Source organism: Molothrus ater, chromosome 22 (assembly GCF_012460135.2).
Source record: "Molothrus ater isolate BHLD 08-10-18 breed brown headed cowbird chromosome 22, BPBGC_Mater_1.1, whole genome shotgun sequence".
NCBI classification, from domain to species: domain Eukaryota; kingdom Metazoa; phylum Chordata; class Aves; order Passeriformes; family Icteridae; genus Molothrus; species Molothrus ater.
Window position 1 is genome coordinate 5,357,477 of NC_050499.2, and position 23,285 is coordinate 5,380,761.

Here is a 23,285-nt window from a genome sequence, read left to right on the forward strand (position 1 = left end):
GGAAACATCAGAACAACCCTGCTGTGCCCATCACCGTGGATCACACCCCATTCCTTCCCTGTGCATCCTGCTCAGAACATCATGGAAACATCAGAACAACCCTGCTGTGCCCATCACCGTGGATCACACCCCATTCCCTGTGCATCTTCCTCAGAAAAATCATGGAATCATGAGAACAACCCTGCTGTGCTCATCACCATGGATCACACCCCATTCCCTGTGCACCCTCCTCAGAAACACCATGGAATAATCAGAACAACCCCGCTGTGCCCATCACCATGGATTAAACCACATTCCCGGCCCATCCTCCTCAGAAACACCATGGAATAACCAGAACAACCCCGCTGTGCCCATCACCATGGATTAAACCACATTCCCGGCCTATCCACCACAGAAACACCATGGAATTACCAGAACAACCCTGCTGTGCCCATCACCATGGTCCATTCCCTGTCCCATTCCCTGCCCATCCTCCTCAGAAACATCTGCTGGCATCACCCTGGATTCACCCTTGGGCAGCTCCAGCCCCCAGCTATGGGAAAGATGGAGCTGCATCCCTGCTCACCCTGGTGTCAGTTCTGAGTTCTCTCCTCCCTCATCACCAGGCATTTGGGCTTTTTTTTTTTTTTTAAATTGACCTTTAATTTTAACTCCTGTTTTCCATTCAGCTACACCAGGGGTGTGGACACTCTCAGGGAGTAGAGACCTTCAACAGCCAAAGCACCTCTTGCCTGTCAGGTTGTTGGGTTTCTCCCTGAGCAGCCGGGCCTCAAACTGTCTCACAACTTTCCTGACTCTGAACAGGGAAGGAAAGAGAAAAAAAAAAGAGCATGATTATACAAGGACATCTTTTATTTAAGTACATTCAAGACAAAAAGAAAAGAAAACAATTCAAGAACAGGATGTACCTTCACTCAAGGCTTTATCTCCCCCGCCCCTCTCCATTGTCATCTCTTTCCTTTTACGACCAGAAATTGCATAGAATTTGTTTTTTCAATCAGAAAATTAAATTTGCCAGTGTAAACCCCACATCTGTACCAAGCAGAGGGTGAGCTGCTGCTGTTTCTAGGGAAGTCACTATTTTCCTTACACGAGATCTCGGGCTAATGATTTTCTCAAATGCTGTGTGGCTGGAATTCACCCTGGAAGCTGAGGGTGCTCCGTGGGGTCACGGATTTGGGGAGCCCCTGAGCCTGGGGCAGAGCTCAGAGTCACTTCAGGAGTGTGCAGAGCACAGCCAGGGACACTTTGGGGGTGCCAATGCCTCCTGCCTCGGCTGGTGGGGATGGGCAGCCCCCCCAGTGCTCCCCACTCACCGCCCTCAAAAGGCTCCTCCCCACCCCATCCCAAGAATAGAAAGGAAAAGGAAAAGAAAGCAAAAGATAACCCCAGAATGAAACAAAAGACACAGAACCCCTGAAATTCCAGGCGTTTCAAGGCCTCTTTGAGTTCATTGTGTTCGTTGGCTGTTTTTTGGCATTTTAATATATATATTTATATATATCTATGTATAGATATATTTCTCTATATATGTAATTTCAACAACTCCTCAGATGGACTTCCAGCAAACGCTGCTTCTCACAGGGAGCGTGTCCCATCCCATCCTCCCCTTCCCCCTTCAACCCACCTGCCACCCTCGGAAAAGGAAGAAGAATTCAGCACCTGGTGCCTTGGAGACTGGGTCCTGACATACCCAAATTAAACAAAAAAACCCCAAATTAATGACTCCTCCCTTCCCACAGCCACAGCAAATAAAAGTCCCCCCCTGCCCTTGGAGAACATCCCCCAGTAAGTGATGGAGAGGCAGTGCCACCGTCCTTTCTCTGACCTCGGAGGGGCGAGGAGTTCCAGGAGCCCCTCCTCGACCCTGGGTGGGCAATACCTGCTACACCAGCCACCCACCACATCCCTCCATCCCAGAGACAACCTCTGGACACCCACCAGCCTGAGGACCTCCCTCCTGCCCCGCCAGGCCGTGGTGGACACCAAACCCGCAGCCAGGCCTCGGTGTCCACGCCAAGGTCCGCTTTGCTCTGGAGAAGCCGGGTAACTGCTATTGATTTAAAAACGAGTTGACATTGTACAAGTCCGTGTTCTGTAAAATGGAACAGGACCCTCTTGTCCCCACCCCGACGCCCCCTTGGCCTGGTGCTACTCGGGCCCGCTGCTGTTGGTGGCCTTGTCCCACTCCAGGCTCTCCTCGCTGCGCGCCGGCGACCCTGCGGCCGGCCGGGCCCGCAGCCCCTGGAAGCGGCGGCACTCGGGGCACACGCGGATGTGGGTGCAGCCCCGGGCCACCAGGGCAGCCTCTTGTGCCAGTCTTTGTGCCAGGGGGTCTGGCTCGCCCCCGCTGCACAGCTTGCCGTTGCTGAGTGTGGTGGTGCTGCGGGCTCGGCGCTCCTCGGGCGCCGCGGGGCGAGTCCGAACCACCGCCCCTCGCCTCCGACGGGGGTGGAAACTGTCCTTGCACAGGATGATGTTGCGCAGCTCCGTCACCATCTCTTGGCACACCGACACCTGCGGGGAGAACGGAGCTGTGCTGCTCACCTGAGCGAGCTCTGAGTCCCTCAGGGGCCTGGAGTGATGAGGGCTTGGAGTCTTGTTATACCCAAGCTCACCTGAGCGAGCTCTGAGTCTCTCAGGGGCTCTGGATCCTGGAGTGATGAGGGTTTGGAGTCTTGTCATACCCAAGCTCACCTGAGCAAGCTCTGAGTCCCTCATGGGCTCTGGGTCCTGGGGGCTTGGAGTCTTGACATGCCCAAGCTCACCTGAGTGAGCTCTGGGTTCTGGAGTGATGAGGACTTGGAGTTTTGTCATACCCAAGCTCACCTGAGCGAGCTCTGAGTCCCTCAGGGGCTCTGGGTCCTGGAGTGATGAGGGCTTGGAGTGACCTGGGATGGTGGGAGGTGTCCCTGACCATGGCAGGGGGTGGAAGTGGATGAGCTTTAAGGCCCCTTCCAACCCAGTCTGTTTTAACATTCCACGCTGTGATTCTGACACCAAATTTTTATGGACTCCGTGCTGCTGGTTTTCAACTCCAATGCTCAGAATCTACACTTGGTTTAACCCAACTCCGCCTCTCATCAGAGACCCCCCTGTGCTCTTCATTCCTCGATCAGCACAGGATCCCAACCTGCTGCAGGCAGAAATCCTGTCCCCAGGAAAGGTACCTGGATGTTGTACACATCTTTGATCCTTTGAAAGCCCTCAGAGCATCTCTACAGCCTCCCTGTGAGTAAGAGTGCATGAAAAGCTCATGGATTTTAGACCCTGCCCAAAGGACCAAGCCTGTTCCTGGGTTTGAACTGTCATGGCTGGGGCTGCTCCTCAGCCTGGGTGCCTGACTTGCTCGAGGACACCCCACAGAGGGCAATAAACACCCCCTGTCCCCTCAGGACACTCCCAGCTCCTACCTCCGACTGTTCAGAGTGTCGAAGGCTCCACAAAAATTCCAGCATTGCCATAAAAATTGCTACGATTAAGCCACAGATGAGCACCACGAAGATTCCACCAATGTTCTCCATCCCCAAGCCTAAAATAAAGCAGGAGAGACACTCTGGAGAGGCAGACACATCATAAACCTCAAGTATCACTGCACAGAAGCCCCAGGCTTTGCTGTTTTGTTGGCATTGTAGATGCCCAGCCAGGGACCAAAAGCACCGAGCCAGCAGTGTCCTATTAATAGCTCCCTGCATGACTCAGATGGCCCAAGTGAGTGACTTGCAATAACTGCAGGATCGAAGATGCCTGCTCAGAAATGATGATTTTGCAGATAAACAGCCAGAATGTTGGAGGGGAAGCACAAAGCAATTTGTGGACAAACTGAAAACAGGAGGGGAAAAACGCAGGATCAAAGGGGCACATTAATCCCTGCAAATTATTCACCAAGCTCCAGTGGCTTTGAACTTGAAAAGGAAGAGGAGAAAGGTTGTTAAAGGAGCAGAGATAAAGGAGACAGGGAAGGGCTTTAAAGGAAGCTGGAAGCAGGAAAAGCTCCTTTGATTGCATCACAAAGTGCTGCAGGGAAATGATTCCGGCTGCTTGGACTGCAGTGGGAAAGGAGAGGCTCCAAACAAGAGCAGGAGGCTGTGACACTGCAGGGTGACAAAATGGGGTCCCTGCCACCCTGGGGAACCTGGCTGTGTGTTGGGTGTCTCTGCCCAGCACCCCTGGCCCATGAGGAGGGAACAGCCCCTTCCATGGACAGCTCATCCCACCCCCCCCTGCACAACTCGCTCCCTATGGGGTGACCACCATGCCTACCCAGCCTGCATTCCAGAAAGTTCCACCAGCTGAAGGAAAATCCATCCCTTAAAAACCTTTCCATGTGCTGAGGTCATCACTTCCCTTGCCACCACAGCCCTGGTCTCCAAAACTGTGCCTCCATCTGCCTGTGAGATGAGCCAGCCTCAACATTTGGGATATGGTTCCTGTCTCCTGTGTTTGGTTTGGGTCTCTGATTGGATTGATTACTAAAAACCATGTGCTCTGCCCTGGCTTGGCTGTGTGAGGCCATTACTCAACAAGAACATCTATAAAAATCTTCCTCTCCCTCCTGTAGCATTAAATCAAAGTGTAAGAATAGATGATTTATTGACTTGATCTCGGCGTGGCTTTTAGACATAAAACCTCACCAAAATCCTTGTAAATCGCTGACCTGTTTTGTTCTAAAACTTAGCAGGTCACATTTCTGCCTCCTCCTCCGTCATTCTCTTGGCACCACCCCCAGAGCAATGCAGGGAGTCTGTAAATCAGAGACTTTTGCAGAGGTGCTTCCACAGCAATGGCAAGGCAGATAAAACAGCCCAGAATCACAATTCAGACCCAAAGCTAAAGGCCATCCACTCCCCCCTGCAGCTCACAAGGGTGAATTTAGGGTTTGTACCTCTCTCTCCATCCTCCTATCATTCTGTCTGGATGCCACCTCAGACACCCAAGCTCACTGAGAGATGTTTCCTTTTTCCATGCAGCTACAGCCTTCCTCATCTCCATGGCATAGGGAACAAACCAACAGAAAAAACTTGCCCAGGGTCACAGATTGTGCTGGGTAGTGCCAGACACAGCCAGACTCTGCTTCCCCCTTCCAAAGCCATCTCAAAAGAGCCCCCAGCCTAGACTCCACCTTAGAGCTGCCTTTGGCACAGTCCAGGGAGAAAATAAACCCTTCCACCTTCAAAAGTAACTGATTTAATAGCAATAACCTGATGTCTTACACTTTCAGCCTGGAGATAAATAACTGGGGTTGTCTGTGGAGCAGCACTTTCCAAAAGTGAGCATCACCTCCCAGCAGGAACTGCACAGACACACAAACACCTACACCTGCTGCAAGGTCAAAACTCCAAAAGAGCTTCCTCAGCCTTGGCTTGGCTCTTTTCTCTGCTCCCACAGAGGTCACAAGGCTGTGATTTTAACTGGGGGGCCTGCTGGCCTCGCAGAAAACACTTGCTGAGGAAAGGGCCGCTGCCAAAACTAAAAAATGCAGCAACTGTGTTAAGCTGGCAACTGCTCTCATGCTGGGACATCAGCCTAATGTGGTGGCTTTTATGGCAATTTGCATAGCATTACCCAAAAGAATTTGCTCCTCAGTTTACAAATGTACTAATAAAGTCCTTGTGTCCCTTCCCCTGGCTGTTTAAAAGACGCTTTCACATGAAGCCATTAACCAGCGGGCCTGTGGTGGAGATCCATCTCCCTTCAAGGAACCCAGGATTTTGGTCTGATCCCTTCAGCCATCCATTTTCCCAGACATTCATTAGAAGCTAATTTACCCTCCATATGCCTCCAATATTTGTCATTTGGTTGTTCCCGCTATCTCTGCCCCAGGCAAAAACACACAGCGTGAGGCACGGCACGGCGGAGCTGCTTGGCTTTCTCCTTGAGTTGTGAAGGAAGGAATCTCAGGTCAGGAGAAGGGGAAAAAAGTGATTCCCAGGCAGAAAACCTGGCAGACATGCAGCTGGGTGTCCATCCTTGCACCTCTGGCCAGGATGTTTCTGTGGCTGCTCCCTTGGGAGTGCAGGGCTTACCTTTGGCTCTGTGGTCCTCCTCTTTGGGGCACTTCCCTCCTTCCCACCACTTGCGCTTCAGGATCTCCAGGCGGTTGTTCTCCTGCAGCTGGAGGATGGCCAGGTCGAACTCATCACGGAACACGGAGCCTGCAACGCCAAGAGGGACGTGGTAGGGCCCCACCTTCCTCCCCATCATCATCCTCGCCGCTCGCGCCACCCCAGTGTGCCCAGCTAGCACAGCTCCTCTCTGGGTGGCTTGGAGGGGCTCTCAGTCCATGCCAGCCATGGAAAGCTGCAGCCACCCCACTGGGAATGTCACCTGCAGAAGGTGACTTTACCTGGCCACCAGGAGCCACATAGGCCTCTGGAGCAGGTCCATGGCAAGGAGAGCTTTGGCTTTTGAATGAGCAGTTCAGTATCCTGCTCCTGCAGACCATGGAGGAGCATTCCACCTCCAATTCCACCTCTTATTCCACCTCCAATTTCACCTTGTTCTAATGCTCCTTCCCTCAAACTGGTCACAGAAATCCTGAGTTGGAAGGAGCCCAAGGATCATGGAAGCCAAAATGTCTATGTTGGAGGAGTTCAGTCCTGTGCTGGGCACAGACCTCTGCTCAGTCCCAGTATCTGCGACCAGAGATCCTTGTCTGCCACCAGAGATCCTTGTCTGGTACAAGAAATCCTTGTCTGCCACCAGAGATCCTGAGGAAGGGCCATGGGAAAGACTCTGCTTCTCCCAGTAACTCTGCACTATTGTCCCAGCCAGCAGCTTTCTGCTCCTCTTATCTGCTACGGTTTCACTGTTTAACAAGACAATGTCAGAACAAATTTAGCCCTGAAGGTAGGGATTTGTACTCACTTTGATCACGTTGCTGTGACTTTACAAGCTTACGCATGTTCCCTAAACTAGAGTGGCTGTTTGTGTGACGGGGGCCTTATGTAATCCACCTCAACTTTGTGTTGCTAAATGCCAGGGCTTAAAGGTCAGGACAAGGCTTCCAGGCTGTCCAAAAGACCAGCGGATCATCGTTTGGAATAACAACTAAACCCTTATTTAGTGGTGATGTTCTCTTGTGAGCTCATGCATTTGAAAGAAAAAACCTCTGCATTTGTTAAACCTGATGAGAGCCAAGTCTCTGGCCTGCAGTTTCAAGAACCACCAGCTGTTAAGACATTCCTGCTAAAAACTACCAGAATTGCCACAGCATTACTTCTGACATCACTTCTGGGATTAAAACAAGGAGCACAAAACGATGCACAAACACTGGTTGGGGAAGGAAACAGCAAAGAGCAGGTATGCAGAAAACAAGCAGCAATTTTGAGACATGTTTCACATGAATCATTGAAAGAGCCGCGGTCGCGTCTCACATGGCTCTGGACCAGAGCAGGGTCTCACATCTGGCTCTGGACCAGAGCAGGGTCTCACACATCTGGCTCTGGACTAGAGCAAGATCTTGCACATCTGGCTCTGAGCATGGGCAACAGGTAAGAAATAAAAAGGACCCTGTGAGATGCAACGTTGGCTTTTAGAGCCGGCGCAGCCTTTGGAACGCTCCGGTCCTCTGCCGACAGCCGAGAAGGACTAGAATTGTTCTTCACTGCCTACCGACGGGCATGCCAATCCCGTAGCCCTTGGTGTCCAGAAGGCCCCCGACCTGCGTGAGGTTGCAATTGCGCTGCCGATAATACTCGTTCATGGTGGACTCCAGCAGGAAGGCGTAGTTGGAGTTCAGCACGCGCGCGATCCCTTCCTCCGTGCTCTTCACGAAGACGCTGGGCTGCTTGGAGTACATGTAATTCCACATCCGCTGGTACGTCTGGTAGCGGGAGTTCTGTGTGGAGGGAAGAGGCAGCCACGGCTCAGGGAGGAGATTTTGGGGTAAGTTAGATCCTGTCCTAGGTTACAATATTAAGATATATTCTATTGACCACAAACTCCCAAAAAACTCACTTCCTTTTCAAACCAGGGCACCATCGTCAAGAGCTGCTGAAACCAGCAGGGGCATTGTTCTTTCCTTATCTCCTGTTATTGGTCCCATCAATGCCTTTCCCCGTGACTCAGAGATAACTCCCTCCAGGAGCCATTTCTGTTTGATGGACCCACCACATGGCTCACAGAATGATAACAGCCCACTGTGAGATGCTCTGCCCAAGGGGGAGGAGCTAAGCATCCCCACCTGGATACAATCTGGAGTTTGGGACAGAGCAGGCAGCCTTTCCACTGCATTCCCAGAGCAATGGCTGTCTTTTCCACTGGACCTTCAGAGGAAGACTACACCCTTCTACAGGATCACTGCTCCCACAGAACCACATCTGCCACGCCAGGAGGGCTGCAGCCACCAATCCAACTGGACTGCTACCAACAACCTGACCAACAGGGTGTCAGGTTGTATTCTGACTCTGTCAGTGTTTTTTTCTTTTATATTATTGCATGTATTTTGATTTCTTTTCCCTTTTCCTAATAAATTTTATTTCTGACTTGGAGTCTCTTACTGGTTTTGCTTTCAAACCAGAACAGACCCCTAAAATTAAACCTCCGTAACAGTGCCTGCTGTGGAAAGGCCACAACGGAGAGAGGAAGCAAATCTGGTTTCAGATTCAGGAAGGATTTTGGTGCCTCATCTTTGTTTATCTCAAAGAGGCCCAAATGTGTTTGTTGGAAAAGCTGGGCATGAAATACCCCAATTCCACTGGGATCTGGCAAAACAAACTAAATTCAATTTTAGAAAAAAAAAATAAATCATAATTTTAGTGACCACATATCAAAACCACAAAAAATGCCTGAAGAAAGAGTTCCTGCTTGGTTGATTGAAACCTCTGGGTGCTCACACCATACTGACCTTCCCTCAAACATTGTCCCAACAGTTCTTCAGTGTCAAAGCCAGACTCCAGCACCCTGAGGAAGGCACTGAGAGCTGGGGGCAGCACAAAAGCTCTCTGGAGATTGTTGCTCACAAAATTAATTCAAAAAATAATCCACATTTGGTTCACTCCCCTGTGAGGCAACTTAAAGTGCTTTCTGAAAAGAACTGGGGTTTTTGTCATTGATTTCAATAAACCAAAGCTCAGCCAGCCCCAAATCCTCAGAGCTGGCTGGTGGCTGAACCACCTTGGTCCGATGAAAAGAAAGCTGAGAATGATGAATCTCTCTTGCCTGTACAGAGCAGAGAGTGAAAGCTGCTTGCACAAAGACTGAATATAAACACACCCTGCTCCACACGAGCATTTTCATACTGTCAAGGGTTTGTTTTCTGTGGCTGGTGAGCGATGCTGGAGAGCCTCAGGGAATCTGCTGCTGACCCAGTTCCTGTCCTCATCTGTCCAGCTCTGTCCTCTGGTGCAGCCACTTGGGCAGGAGACAGATGAGCAGGGGGGGTTTGGTTCTGTTCCACTGCATTTTTAGACCTTAAACTGTGTGTCAGTGTCAGGGGAAGCACTGCCGGGACAAGCTGCCTCAGGAGGGGACAAACATTCCTTCATGCACCCAGCAATGGAGGGAGGATGGAGGCAGTTATCATCACTACTTTAACCTCCCCATCCTTACCCCAGAGGCAAATGGATCCCAACACAGCTTAAAGCACCACAAACAGGACAAATCCCTCTTTTCCTGATTTCCTCCCTGCCAGGCAGTGCACAGACACAGCCAGGGGTTTAAACTTGAAAGCTTTCCTCAAGTGAGATCCTCGTATACAACCACCTCCCTCACTTAGGCCCTGCTCAGCTCATTTCAGATGTAAAATTTGGCTTAAAAGTAGCTCTTTTCCATACCCCTGAAGAGCATAAAGTTGGGCTGAAAAGCTCAGGCTGACTCCAGAGATTTCCCAGCCTTCCAAATTCAGTTCAGACTCAGAGTGGGGGGAAAGATTGAGAACAAGCTTTCTCTCCTTTTGGAATTTCAACAAGCAATAAATAAATAAATAATCCTCAAGCAGTTCTTTGTGCGTTCAGAGCGCTGCAGAACAGATTCACTCATTTATTTCCCTTCTGAGCAGAGCAGGGAAGATAAAAATTAAATTGGGCTAAATGGCCCACATAACTTTGCATACACTTGACTTATTTCAGTGCCATTGACCTCACACAGGCTCCAGCACTTTGCCTGGGTTGTGCAAATGCTTCTTTGCTTATCCCACCTGAAGGACTCTCAAATAAAAGCTAAAACCACGTGGGGACCTGTGAAAATCTGAATTCCTTGTCGAATTCCCTCTCTGTGTCCTCCACCATGCCTCTCCCACCATTCATCCTGCGCAGGGATCTCTCCAGAGTTCCCCTTCGTGCCAGCACCTGGAGTGACACAGGGGCACAGCAGGCTGAGAGGACACCCCCAGGTGATTGAGGAGTGCCCTGTGCACCCCCTGCCCCCCCAGGCAGCCAAAGAACGGGGTTTACTTGGAAGAAGGTCATGCTGGAGCCACCGTGGATGGTGCCATACTCAATGGTGGTCTGGTCAGCGAGGTCATCCACGGACTCGATGGGCACGTCCATCCTCTGCACGGTCAGGAACGCCGCCAGGTTGGCCGTGTAGGAGGAGATGATGATCAAGGTGAATGCCCACCTAAGGGGAGGGGAGGGAAGGGAAGGTGTGGTTTCCCTCAGGAAATCTGCTCTCCATCCCCACCCTTTGCCTTGCAGAATCCCAGAATCACTGAGGTTGCAAAATCCCTCTGTCACAGACATCTTTCATGAAAAATCCTTTCCTTAGGATTTTTCCTCCTGAGAAGCTGAGAGGCCTCAGGAACAAAATGTAACCAATGATTATCTGCTGCTGTGGAATGCAACAGGTGCCTCTGGGATTGGTCTCATGTGGTTGTTTCTAATTAATGGCCAATCACAGCCCAGCTGGCTTGGACAGAGAGCTGAGCCACAAACCTTTGTTATCATTCTTTCCTATTCTATTCTTAGCTGGCCTTCTGAGGAAATCCTTTTTTTCTATTCTTTTAGTATAGTTTTAATATAATATCTATCATAAAATAATAAATCAGCCTTCTGAAACATGGAGTCAGATCCTCATCTCTTCCCTCATCCTAAGCCCCCTGTGAACACCATCCCATCCGTCCAAAACCATCAGTCCCCATTTGTCACGCAGACAAGTGAGTGCCACACCCACTCCTCCTGGAACACCTCCACCTGGGCAGCCTCTCCCGATGTCCCACAGCCCTTTCCATGAAGAATTCCCTCCTCCACCTCCGTCTGCCCAGAGAAACCTTCCTGGAAGGAAGGGCTGCCCTGCTTACCAGACCCCGCTGACGCAGCGCGTGGACAGAGCCTGGGGGGCGATGGTGGAGCCCTGCTGCATGAACCCCCCCACGGGGAACCACAGCGAGTTCCCCAGCGAGTACTGGTTCACCAGGAGGTTGCATCGACCTTGGGAGCAGGGGTGGGGGCTGTACCACTCGTACGGTGTCAGCCTGAAAGGAGAAGAAAAAGGAGAGCTCGGGGAATGCACTGGGAAATGGGACACTTTAAAAAAAAAAAAACACCAAAGAGAGAAAAGCTGTGAAGCTCCAGCTCTCCTGGAGGCAGAGCTTTCTGAGGAGGAAATGCTTTGCTGTCAGTTGATGCCCAGGGCTCAGAGCTGTGTGAAACGTTTGCTCTAAGGCTCAGGAGCCAGAGGCTTTCTTGTAAAGATTTGCACAAAACTTTGAGAGGCTCTGCTCTGGGCAGCTCTGCGTGCATCCTGCAGATCCACGCCACAGCAGGAACTCCAGATGTGCACGGACTTGATGGGAAGTAGAAATCAAACATCTCTGGCTGTGCTCCCTGCTGGAGCACGAGCACTTATGGGAAGTTCAAAAGCGAAGTGTTTGAGCCCTGACTGCATTAAACCATCAAGGAAAACTCTGTTGGTGCAAAGGGTTGTTCTGAGAAGGTCTGAGGTGGAGCTGGAAGCTGAGTGCTGACGTTTCAAAGCATCCCATCCTTCAGGGACAGGACAGAGATGGGAATGGGAAATGTCTGAGCCTGTCACTGCTGTGATTGCATTTCTCTCTCTCTCTCTCTCTTTTTTGCTGTTTCCAGTTCCCTGGTTGCTGAGAAAGTCTGCTAATTGATGTGCTGCACTCCATACTGCTCCAGCTAAGAAAGCTGAGGCCTGGGAGGGTCATTTTGGGGCTATTGCCAAAACAGCTGCAGGGCTGTGCCAGCTCACATTCATATTTAGCCAATATCAGGGAGTTCTTTTCATCCCTGCATCTCCTCTCTCACTGTGTGCCAGGGAGCATGAGGAGGAGGTTATTTCCTGCAGACCTTCCATGGTGGATCAAGCTCTGGCAGCAAACCCCAGTGCTCTGGAGAGTCTGCAGCTCACAGGGTCAAGAGCTCCTTCCTGCTGAGCAAGGCAGGGAGCAGCAGCCAAAGCTCCCTCTCCATGGAGGAGCTGGCTAAAGGCACCTTTTTGGAGCATCATATTTAAAACATGAGGAAGGGGCTAAAGAGGCACCAGCTGTGCATAATTCAATGGTTTCTCCAGACCTGCATTTCTGAGGCTGTAACAGCCCTTGAAGCCATTAAAGCCCTGTCAGGGTGGCAGCTTCAGCCACGCTGAGGGAGCCAGTGACAGCACAGGCCCAATTTGTGCAACGAGAACTGGGCACTGAGGGGTCCCTGTGTGATGGGAATTGGGCACTGAGGGGTCCCTGTGTGATGGGAACTGGGCACTGAGGGGTCCCTGTGTGATGGGAACTGGGCACTGAGGGGTCCCTGTGTGATGGGAACTGGGCACTGAGGGGTCCCTGTGTGATGGGAACTGGGCACTGAGGGGTCCCTGTGTGATGGGAACTGGGCACTGAGGGGTCCCTGTGTGATGGGAACTGGGCACTGAGGGGTCCCTGTGTGATGGGAACTGGGCACTGAGGGGTCCCTGTGTGATGGGAACTGGGCACTGAGGGGTCCCTGTGTGATGGGAACTGGGCACTGAGGGGTCCCTGTGTGATGGGAACTGGGCACTGAGGGGTCCCTGTGTGATGAGAACTGGGCACTGAGGGGTCCCCAAAGATCCAGGGAGCCCTGAGCAGTCCCTGGCACACAGTGCCAGGACACAGCTCCACTGTGCCTGTGACAGCCCCTCCACAGGGCTGTGGGCAGGGCAGGGAGAGCAGCACTGGAGACCCCAGGGCTCCATGGAGGCCATGCTGAGGTGAGCACTCAGAGAGGTGTTTTGAGACTGATTGAAATTGGAATTGGTCACAGAGGAATGGAGCTGAGAGCTGCTGGGCCAGGCTCTGCACTCAGCTGCTCAAAGGTGCCCATGAACTTCCCTGTCCTCCACAAACTGGGGAGCCAGACAGCACTGGTGGAATTCGTGTTGACATCTCAGAATGGATTTGCAGGTTCCTAACATCCTCCACCCTCCCTGCTTAGGACAAAGGGGCAAAAAATCATCTGAGAGGGAGCATTTAAAGGTACCCATGAACTTCCCTGTCCTCCACAAACTGGGGAGCCAGACATCACTGATAGAATTCATGGTGGAATTCATGTTCACACCTCAGAATGGATTTGCAGGTTCCTGACAGCCTCCAAAGCCTCCAAACCTCGGGACAAAGGGGTAAAAAAACACCTGAGGAAGCATTTAAAGGTACCCATGAATTTGCTCAAAGGTACCCATGAACTCCCCTGTCCTCCACAAACTGGGGAGCCAGACATCACTGATGGAATTCATGGTGGAATTCCTGTTGACATCTCAGAATGGATTTGCAGGTTCCTGACAGCCTCCAAACCTCGGGACAAAGGGGTAAAAACTCACCTGAGGGAGTATTTAAACAGCACCAAAACCTTCTCCAAAATGTTCTCCCACCACCTCTGGGCACCACTGTGACCAAACACACCCTGCCCCAGGGCACAGTGGCCATCCCAGCACAGGGACACGGGGACAAACCTCAGTCCCCAGCCAGAACAGGGCAGGGACACGGGGACAAACCTCAGTGCCCAGCTGGAACAGGGCAGGGACACGGGGACAAACCTCAGTCCCAGCCAGCACAGGGCAGGGACACGGGGACAAACCTCAGTGCCCAGCTGGAACAGGGCAGGGACACGGGGACAAACCTCAGTCCCCAGCTGGCACAGGGCAGGGACATGGGGACAAACCTCAGTCCCAGCTGGCACAGGGCTGGGACACGGGGACAAACCTCAGTGCCCAGCTGGAACAGGGCAGGGACATGGGGACAAAGCTCAGTGCCCAGCTGGAACAGGGCTGGGACACGGGGACAAACCTCAGTCCCAGCTGGCACAGGGCAGGGACACGGGGACAAACCTCAGTCCCCAGCTGGAACAGGGCAGGGACACGGGGACAAAGCTCAGTGCCCAGCTGGAACAGGGCAGGGACGCTTGGTGCCAGCCCACCCCGGGGAGCTGGGGACAGAGGATGTCCCCCTGTCCCTCTGGGGTCTGCAGGGACACTAGGTGGCACCGCGAGGAAGGGAAAGGCACCGCGACATTACCGAGCCACCAGGAAGAGGACACAGCTGACAGCCAGGTAGGCGAGCAGCATGAAGAGCCAGACGCCCGGAGAAAAAGGGTCCAGGAAGGAGAAATAACCGGGTCTGCGGCCCTGGAGGGGGAAAAAGCAAAGGAGGAGTTGGAGCTGGGAGGGTTTGGAGAGGTGGGAATAGTTCTGGAAGGGCAAGAGGGAAATCAGCGGCACTGGGGGTAGGGAGGGACATGGATAAATGGGGGAAAGGGGATAAGTGGGGGAAATGGGAATAAAATGGGAGAAATGGGAATAAAAAGGGGAATTGGAATAAATGGGAGAAGGGGGTAAATAGGAGACCGGGAAATAAATGGGAGAAGGGGGAGAAATGGGAATAAATGGGAGAAGGGGAATAAATGGGAGAAAGAGGGAAAATGGGGCAAAGAGGAAAAACGGGAGAAGGGAAATAAATGGGAGAAAAGGGAATAAAAAAGGAAAAGGGGGATAAATGGGAGAAAGGGAAATAAATGGGAGAAGGAGGAGAAATGGGAGAAATGGGGCAAAGGGGATCAATGGGAGAAGGGGGGAATAAACAGGATAAAGGGGAATAAAAAGGGGAAGGGGGATAAATGGAGAAGGGGATAAGTGGGAGAAAGGGGGGTGAATGGAAGAAAGGGGATAAATGGGGCAAAAAGGATAAATGGGAGAAAGTGGACTAAAAAGGGGAAGAGGGATAAACGGGGGGGGGTAAATGGGAGAAAGAAGGGGAAAAAGGAGAAGGGGAGTAAAGGAAAAAAAAGGAGAAGGGGAATAAATGGGAGAAAGGGGGATAAACAGGAGAAAGGAAATAAACAGAGAAGGGGGATAAACCAGGCTTTGGAACAGCCTTGCAGGGCAAACAAGTGACAGCAACCCCACAAATGACCGAGTCCTGCAGCATCTCCCCACTGCATTCATCCCCTAAATCTGTTTTTCTCCCCATTTTGAGAGAAAAAATGAGGCAATCACAGCGTCCTGTGCCTCCCTGGCAGGGTTTGATGCACCCCCAGCCCTGAGGGGGGTCCCCCCCATCCTTGTCCACCCCACACTTAACTGGGCAGAAAGGGATTCACCTGAGCTCACAAGGTGGGAAATATATTTGTGAAGCAAAAGGAAAAAAGAAAATAAAATTCAAAACTTCTCTCTCTGGCCTTGCGAAGTTTCTTCTTTTACAAAAACCCCAATACAATTATTGCTTTTATCTCAGCGAACAGGATATTTTTATCTCCAGGATGCGTCAGAATTTCCTGGTTTTTTCCTCAGCAAACCACCTTTCCTTGGAAAAAAAAAAAAAATAAGCCTTCACTGCTAGAAAAAGCAGGTTGATCTTCATTTTAAACTTTCACAAGGATGCTGCCACCACCAGAAAATTGTCAAACGTCACCAAATTGGTGCAAAAGAGGGAGAATAATTTTTTTGGAGAAGTTTCTCAAGAAGCCAAACACCTCCCATTTGAGGTGGATTTCTCCTGTCAGCACCAGCTCTGTGGATGCAGCTCCTCTGATGGGAAAGAGCAGCTCAAGCACGCCCAAGGAACACGATCCCACAGCTCACAGAAACTTGAATTTTCTGTCCCAAACCACAAATTCAGTCCTGGCATCCCTAAAACAGCTCCACAGCTTCCCCAAGCACCTGTAACTGGGAAGCTGCCCACGAGGAAGAGCTTTGCAAAGGTTTTTTTTATTTTTTTTTCCCTTTCCCAGACTTAGACCGGCATTTTAAATTCCGCTTCCATCCAAACCTCGCTGTTTTACTACTAAATGTTATGCAAAACCTGATTTTCACAAGGTCTCGGCAGTTCTCCTGGAGATTTGAGCTGTTGCTAGAAAAGGCAACAGTTGTTGCACAAAAATCTTCCTCTGCTAAAAATACCCAGGAGCCTGTGAAATCCTCAGCTCCAGTCGCCATCTGGGAACCTGTAACGTGTCAGGAACCTTCCCCAGCAAACCCTGCCTGCAGGAAAAACCCGGCAAAACACAGCAGCCTGTCCCTGCATCCTCCAGGACGAGATTTCGGGATCTGCACTGTCCCTGCCCGTGGTGGGGGGGTTGGAACTGAGAGGTTTGTGAGGTCCCTTCCAAGCCAAACCATTCTGGGATGAGCATTTTTAGAGAGTCTGGCTTGGTCAGGCTTTGGGCAAATGGATGAGTTGAGGAGCAGTGGTTCAGCATCCATTCTCAGATTAACTAAAAGTCAGTTCCCACGGAAAAGTTCAGGTTCTCAGATTAACTTTACATCAATTCCCAAGGAAAAATTCAGGTCCTCAGATTAACTTTACATCAATTCCCAAGGAAAAATTCAGGTCCTCAGATTAACTTTAAGTCAATTCCCAAGGAAAGGTTCAGGTGCTCAGATTAACTTTAAGCAATTCCCAAGGAAAAATTTAGGTCCTCAGATTAAGTCGATTCCCAAGGAAAGGTTCAGGTGTTCAGATTAACTTTCAGTCAATCCATGTCCTCAAATGAATTTTCAGTCAGTTCCCAAGGAAAAGTCCAGGCTCTGCTGGGTTTAATTCCAGAGTTTCTCTTCAAGGCAATGTCTCTCTTCTGTTCCTGTTCCTGTTCTCTTCTCTTAGGTCACCTCCTATCCACAGGTGATGCACAAACAGTGGAAGACACCACATTCTCTGTGTCCTTTCCCAGAATACACCACATTCTCTGTGTCCTTTCCCAGAATACACCACATTCTCTGTGTCCTTTCCCAGAAGACACCACATTCTCTGTGTCCTTTCCCAATTTTTTGGTCCGTTGCTGCCGTGTTCTGGTTTTCAGAGCCACAGGAACTGCAGGAATCTGCATCCCAACAGGTGAGGATCCTCTGGATGGGATCAGTGGGAAGGGCACAGGGAACAGCCCGTGGCACCTGTAGGGCTGGGAGGTGCCCTGGCCTCCCTGGATCAGGGAGAGGAGCTCCAGCAAGGCGAGCAAAGGCTTCTCCTGGAAATGGGATGCAGATTCCTGCAGTTCCTGTGGCTCTGAAAACCAGAACACGGCAGCAACGGACCAAAAAATTGGGAAAGGACACAGAGAATGTGGTGTCTTCTGGGAAAGGACACAGAGAATGTGGTGTCTTCCATTGTTTGTACATCACCTGTGGATAGGAGGTGACCTGGAACAGAAGAGAGACATTGCCTTGAAGAGAAACTCTGGAATTAAACCCAGCAGAGCCTGGACTTTTCCTTGGGAACTGACTGAAAATTCATTTGAGGACATGAATTGACTGAAAGTTAATCTGAGGACCTGCCCACCTGCCAAAGGGTGGCACTGCCAGAGCTCTCCCCTTTGCTTATCCAAACTTGTCTTAAACTCCCATAAATCCTCTTCTATTTGCATCCTCCATTGTTTTACCTTCTCCCTGAAGCTCAGGACAGGCCAGATCTCCCCCAAATTCCAGGTGTCCCAGCAGGCAAGCTCCTTTTGCAGCCCCAATCTGCATTTGTGATGTGAGGGGCAGAGCCTTGGCTTCAGCCAAAAGGATGAAACCCTCCAGGCTGCCTGTCCCAGCCCCCTCCCCAGCCTGGAGGATGGTGAGGGTGCAGCGCTGGGCACGAACAGAAACAAATTCTGTCTCTGTGCTGGGGGGCTCCTGCCAAGAGCAAACGAGTCATTAAAATCTAGTTAAAATTCTGCTTCCCCTGGTATGTGCAGAATGTGGGATCGATGCTTTAACTGATCACAAAGGGGAAAAAAAAAAAACAAACAAAAAACAACAAAAAAAAAAGGGGTTGACTCTTCCCGTTCCTGGAAGTCAAATGGAATTGTCCCTTCCCCACCATGGCTGGGATTTGCATCCTCCATTGTTTTACCTTCTCCCTGAAGCTCAGGAGAGCCCAGTTGCCCCCACATTCCAGGCGTTCCCTCTGGCTCTCCCGGGTGCCCCTCAAACTTTTGCTTCCCCTCTTCCTCAGCAGCACAACCAGCTCAGTAACTGCCAGAGCTCTCCCCTTTGCTTAGCCAAACTTGTCTTAAACTCCTATAAATCCTCTTTTATTTTCATCCTCCATTGTTTTACCTTCTCCCTGAAGCTCAGGAGAGGTCAAATCTCCCCCAGATTCCAGGCGTTCCCTCTGGCTCTCCTGGGTGCCCCTCAAACTTTGCTTCCCCTCTTCCTCAGCAGCTCAGGTAACTCTTTATTCCTCCTCAAGGATGGATTGAGGCCCTGGGGATTCAGCAAGGTGTGAAGGGCACAAGCTGCAGCTCCTGGAGCTCATCACTCCAGGCAGGGCAGGGAATGACCCTCCCTGGCACCCCAGAGCTGGCAGGGAGCTCCCAGCCCCTGGCAGAGCCTGCCCCTGTGAGATGCTCCCATGACAAAATTCCTTTCTGCAATTGAAGCCTTGATGTCTTCTTTATATTTCTGGGGCAGTTTGTCAATAAATTACTCTCATTAAGGAAATTGCGTTGGAAGCTTTAAATCTCCAGCTTGGCAGTGAATCTCTCCTGTGACTTTACAGTTGTAGTAGTTCTGGTTCTTTTCAGCTCCAGTCATTTCCAGGCTGCTGGGACATATTCTCTTCATTCACAGTTGTGGGTAAGAATAAAGATATTCTGTTCCCACGGAGGGCACAAACTCTCTCTTATCTGTCTGTTTTGAAGATGGGAATGACAATATCTGGAGTCTGTCAGATATTTTTAGGCAGTCCCAATAGAGCTTTGTTAATTGGAAGAGCTATTTTTCCTGGAATAGATATGTTCAAAATGTCCAATAATTGATGAAGGCCTCCTGAAAATCCTCAGATGGATGTGGGAGAGATTAATTTACCCTCCTCCTAAGTTGTTCTTGGAAATCTTCATTTTTTTCAGCCAGTGAGCAGCAGTTTGCTGGGAAGATATTGGTGGCTGGAGAGCTTGGACCAGGGGGACATTTGGGAAGGAGAGGACAGCCCTGGGTTTGTTGTTTTCAGCACTCCCTGCCCTGCACATGCAGAGTCTGGAGGAACCCCAGCCAGCCCCATTAATGCCATTTCTCACAAGGGTTTTCCCTAAAAAAGGAGGGCAGAGAACTTTCCCCTGCCTCTGGAAGTCAGAGGGAAGCAAAAAAACCCAGCCTGGGGAGGCAGAAATGTCCATGTGTGCTTGGTCCAGCTGCAGGGCACACCCCAGGCATCCACACCTGCTCCAGAGGCACACCCCAGGCATCCACACCTGCTCCAGAGGCACATCCCAGGATATCCACACCCCCTCCATTCCAGGATATCCACAGCTCCTCCATCCCAGGATATCCCAGGATACCCACAGCTGCTCCATCCCAGGATATCCACACCTGCTCAATCCCAGGATATCCACACCTGCCCCAGAGCACATCCCAGGATTTCCACACCTCCTCCATCCCAGGATTTCCACACCTGCTCCATCCCAGGATATCCCAGGATACCCACAGCTTCTCCATCCCAGGATATCCACACCTGCCCCAGGGCACATCCCAGGATATCCACACCCCCTCCATCCCAGGATATCCACATCTGCTTCATCCCAGGATTTCCACACCTGCTCCATCCCAGGATATCCACAGCTGTTCCATCCCAGGATTTCCACAGCTCCTCCATCCCAGGATATCCACACCTGCTCCAGAGGCACATCCCAGGATATCCACACCCCCTCCATCCCAGGATTTCCACACCTTCTCCATCCCAGGATTTCCACACCTGCTCCATCCCAGGATTTCCACACCTGCTCCATCCCAGGATTTCCACACCCCCTCCATCCCAGGATATCCACACCCCCTCCATCCCAGGATTTCCACACCTTCTCCATCCCAGGATTTCCACACCTGCTCCATCCCAGGATTTCCACACCTGCTCCATCCCAGGATATCCACACCTGCTCCATCCCAGGATATCCACACCTGCTCCATCCCAGGATATCCACACCTGCTCCATCCCAGGATATCCACACCTTCTCCATCCCAGGATTTCCACACCTGCTCCATCCCAGGATTGAGCTTTTCCATCCCAGGATTTCCACACCTGCTCCATCCCAGGATATCCACACCTGCTCCAGGGGCACATCCACATCCCTCCTTTCCCTCTGGGGTCAGGAAAAGCTCTGCACAGGCTGCTCTGAGTCTCATTTGGAGCCACCACCTGGTTCACAAATGCACTCCTGGGGGCAGCAGTGCCCCCACCCTGCTCTGCTGGGGAGGGATCTGTGCTGGCAGCGCTGTCAGGAGGGGGCTCAGCTCCTCTCAGCCCCTCTCAAGCCTCCTCTGGCTGGAATGAAGGAGTTTTTCCATCCATCCATGAAGGAGTTTTTCCATCCATCCTCCCCATCTTGCGTCCTTTACAGCAATCAGGTCAAAACACTTTAAGCCTCAGCTCACTTGGCCTAAACTCAGCTGTAGCTGTGCACTCTCCCAACCTCCATTTCCTCATTTTGAAGGCAAAGACTTTCAGGGCCGAGCAGCCAGAATCATCTTTAGTCCCTCATTCCCTGCCACAGAGGCAGGATGTGAGCAAAAATGGGTAAATTCTGACTTATCCCTCCTTGCAGAAATGACCCTGGGCAGGTGATTCCAGCCCTTGCCAAACCCAGGGACTGCTCAGGGCTCCCCACCCACCCCCTGCCACCCCCACATATCCCCCTGGCAGGGCAGAACGGGCACCTGATAAAACCAACCAAGCCTTTTGTCCCTCAGGAAGCCTGTTAGAGCTCCTGTGTCAGAAATCCAGCCTTGATTGTATCACAAGCAGTGAAATTGAGAAAAATGACAGCCCTGGTTAAAGCTGCCATATTTGGTTATGTGTGATAAGAGGCACAGGCTCTGTGGTGGCTGGGTTGGCGGCGTGGGGAGGAGAAAGGGCTGAGAAATCACTTGCCACTGGAGCTACATGGAAATGAAAATAAAATGTCATCACATTTGAAGGAGCCCAGGGTGTGCAGAGAGCTCCTCAGCGAGGAAGAGGCTCGTTTGTGGTTATTTATTAGGCTCCATCTCATCCAAGCAGTGATTAACACACGTCAGCTGCAATTTTTGACATTGCAGAGGTGGATTTTGGGGTGGGGACAAGAAGGCTGTGGGGCTGCTCTGCAAACCACACCCTTAAAGGAAAACCAGAAGTGTTTTCCCCATTTTTCCCTTCCCTTTCCCCATTTCTCCTTCCCTTTCCCCATTTTTCCCTCCCTTTCCCCATTTCTCCTTCCCTTTCATCATTTTTCCCTTCCCTTTCCCCATTTTTCCCTCCCTTTCCCCATTTTTCCTTCCCTTTCCCCATTTTTCCCTTCTTTCCCCCATTTTTCCCTCCTTTCCCCCATTTTTCCTTCCTTTTCCCCATTTTTCCCTTCCCTTTCCCCATTTTTCCCTCCCTTTCCCCATTTTTCCTTCCCTTTCTCCATTTCTTCTTCCCTTTCCCCATTTTTCCCTCCCTTTCCCCATTTCTCCTTCCCTTTCTCCGTTTCTTCTTCCCTTTCCCCATTTTTCCCTCCCTTTCTCCATTTTACCTCACTTTCCTCATTTTCCCCTCCCTTTCTCTACTTTCCCTTCCCAGAAGGGTCCGGTTTAGCAAACATTTCCCAGCTGGAGAGGTTAAATTGCCACACAGCTCTCAGGCACCCTCCTCAAGCCGAGCAGGACGAGGTGCCAAGGCTTGGGGAGGGAAGGGGAGGGCACGACTGGGGGGCTGCCCCCATCCCTCCTCATGTCCCCAGTGGGGTGATCCCAACCTGGGAGATGCCCTTGCAGCCCTGCCCGGGTCCCTGGGCAGCTCAGATCCCATCCAGGTCCTTTGTGGGGCTGCTGAAGCCCTGCTGGGAGCAGGGGGAGGATTCCCAAAGCCCTCTGGGGTCTGGGGTTCCCAATCCTGCTCTGTCTGGGGAGGAGCAGGGCTGGGGGGCAGCAGATGCTCCCTGCCCTGAGGAACCTCCAGCCTAAAAGAGGAGCCAGGAGCCCTGCAGAGCTCCCCGAGGCTGCAGCAAATGGACAGACCCTGAGCAAAGGCTGCCCCAGCCCTCCTGCCTTTCCACTGGAGATTCTGGACATGCCCAGAATGGGTTGGGTTGGAAGGGATCATAAAGATCATCTCATTCCAACCCTTTTTTGATGGGCAGGGGTAATTTTCACGATCCCAGGTTGCTCAGAGCTCCATCCAACCTGGCCTTGGATGCTTCCAGGGCTGGAGCAGCCACAGCTTCTCTGGGAAATCCATTCCAGGGCCTCCCCATCCTCACAGGGAAGAATTCCTTCCTAATAAAACAGAGTATTTAATCAGAAAATCTGATTTGAATCCTGGGAGACATTGGCAGGAAAAGGTCCTGGCTGCACAAGGCTGATGTGGAAATCCAACCGTGGTGGGGAAGGAACAATTCCATTTGACTTCGAGGAGCAGGAAGAGTCAAACCCTTTTTTTTGTTTTTATTTTCCCCTTTGTGATCAGTTAAACCATCGATCCCACATTCTGCACATACCAGGGGAAGCAGAATTTTAACTAGATTTTAATGACTCATTTGCTCTTGGCAGGAGCCCCCCAGCACAGAGACAGAATTTGTTTCTGTTCGTGCCCAGCGCTGCACCCTCACCATCCTCCTGGCTGGGGAGGGGGCTGGGACAGGCAGCCTGGAGGGTTTCATCCTTTTGGCTGAAGCCAAGGCTCTGCCCCTCACATCACAAATGCAGATTGGGGCTGCAAAAGGAGCTTGCCTGCTGGGACACCTGGAATTTGGGGGAGATCTGGCCTGTCCTGAGCTTCAGGGAGAAGGTAAAACAATGGAGGATGCAAATAAAAGAGGATTTATGGGAGTTTAAGACAATTTAACACACAACACCACGTCCATGCTTGCACACATGAATCCCTTGGGGACATTCCCAGCTGTTTTGAAACAGAAAAATAAATTTTCCTCACTCCT

General features: G+C 51.3%; 1 protein-coding gene across 1 annotated transcript in view; it reads right to left on the reverse strand.

Annotated features, from left to right (window-relative positions):
- Positions 1-834: 834 nt before the first annotated feature.
- Positions 835-23,285, reverse strand: part of GRIK4 (glutamate ionotropic receptor kainate type subunit 4) — a 144,447-nt gene continuing 121,996 nt past the window's right edge. The window contains 8 exon segments of the mRNA XM_036397477.2: positions 835-2,286; positions 2,289-2,517; positions 3,414-3,532; positions 6,027-6,155; positions 7,615-7,840; positions 10,395-10,560; positions 11,240-11,413; positions 14,441-14,550. Of these exon segments, the coding sequence (XP_036253370.1) occupies positions 2,054-2,286; positions 2,289-2,517; positions 3,414-3,532; positions 6,027-6,155; positions 7,615-7,840; positions 10,395-10,560; positions 11,240-11,413; positions 14,441-14,550 (1,386 nt within the window). The 3' untranslated portion in view covers positions 835-2,053.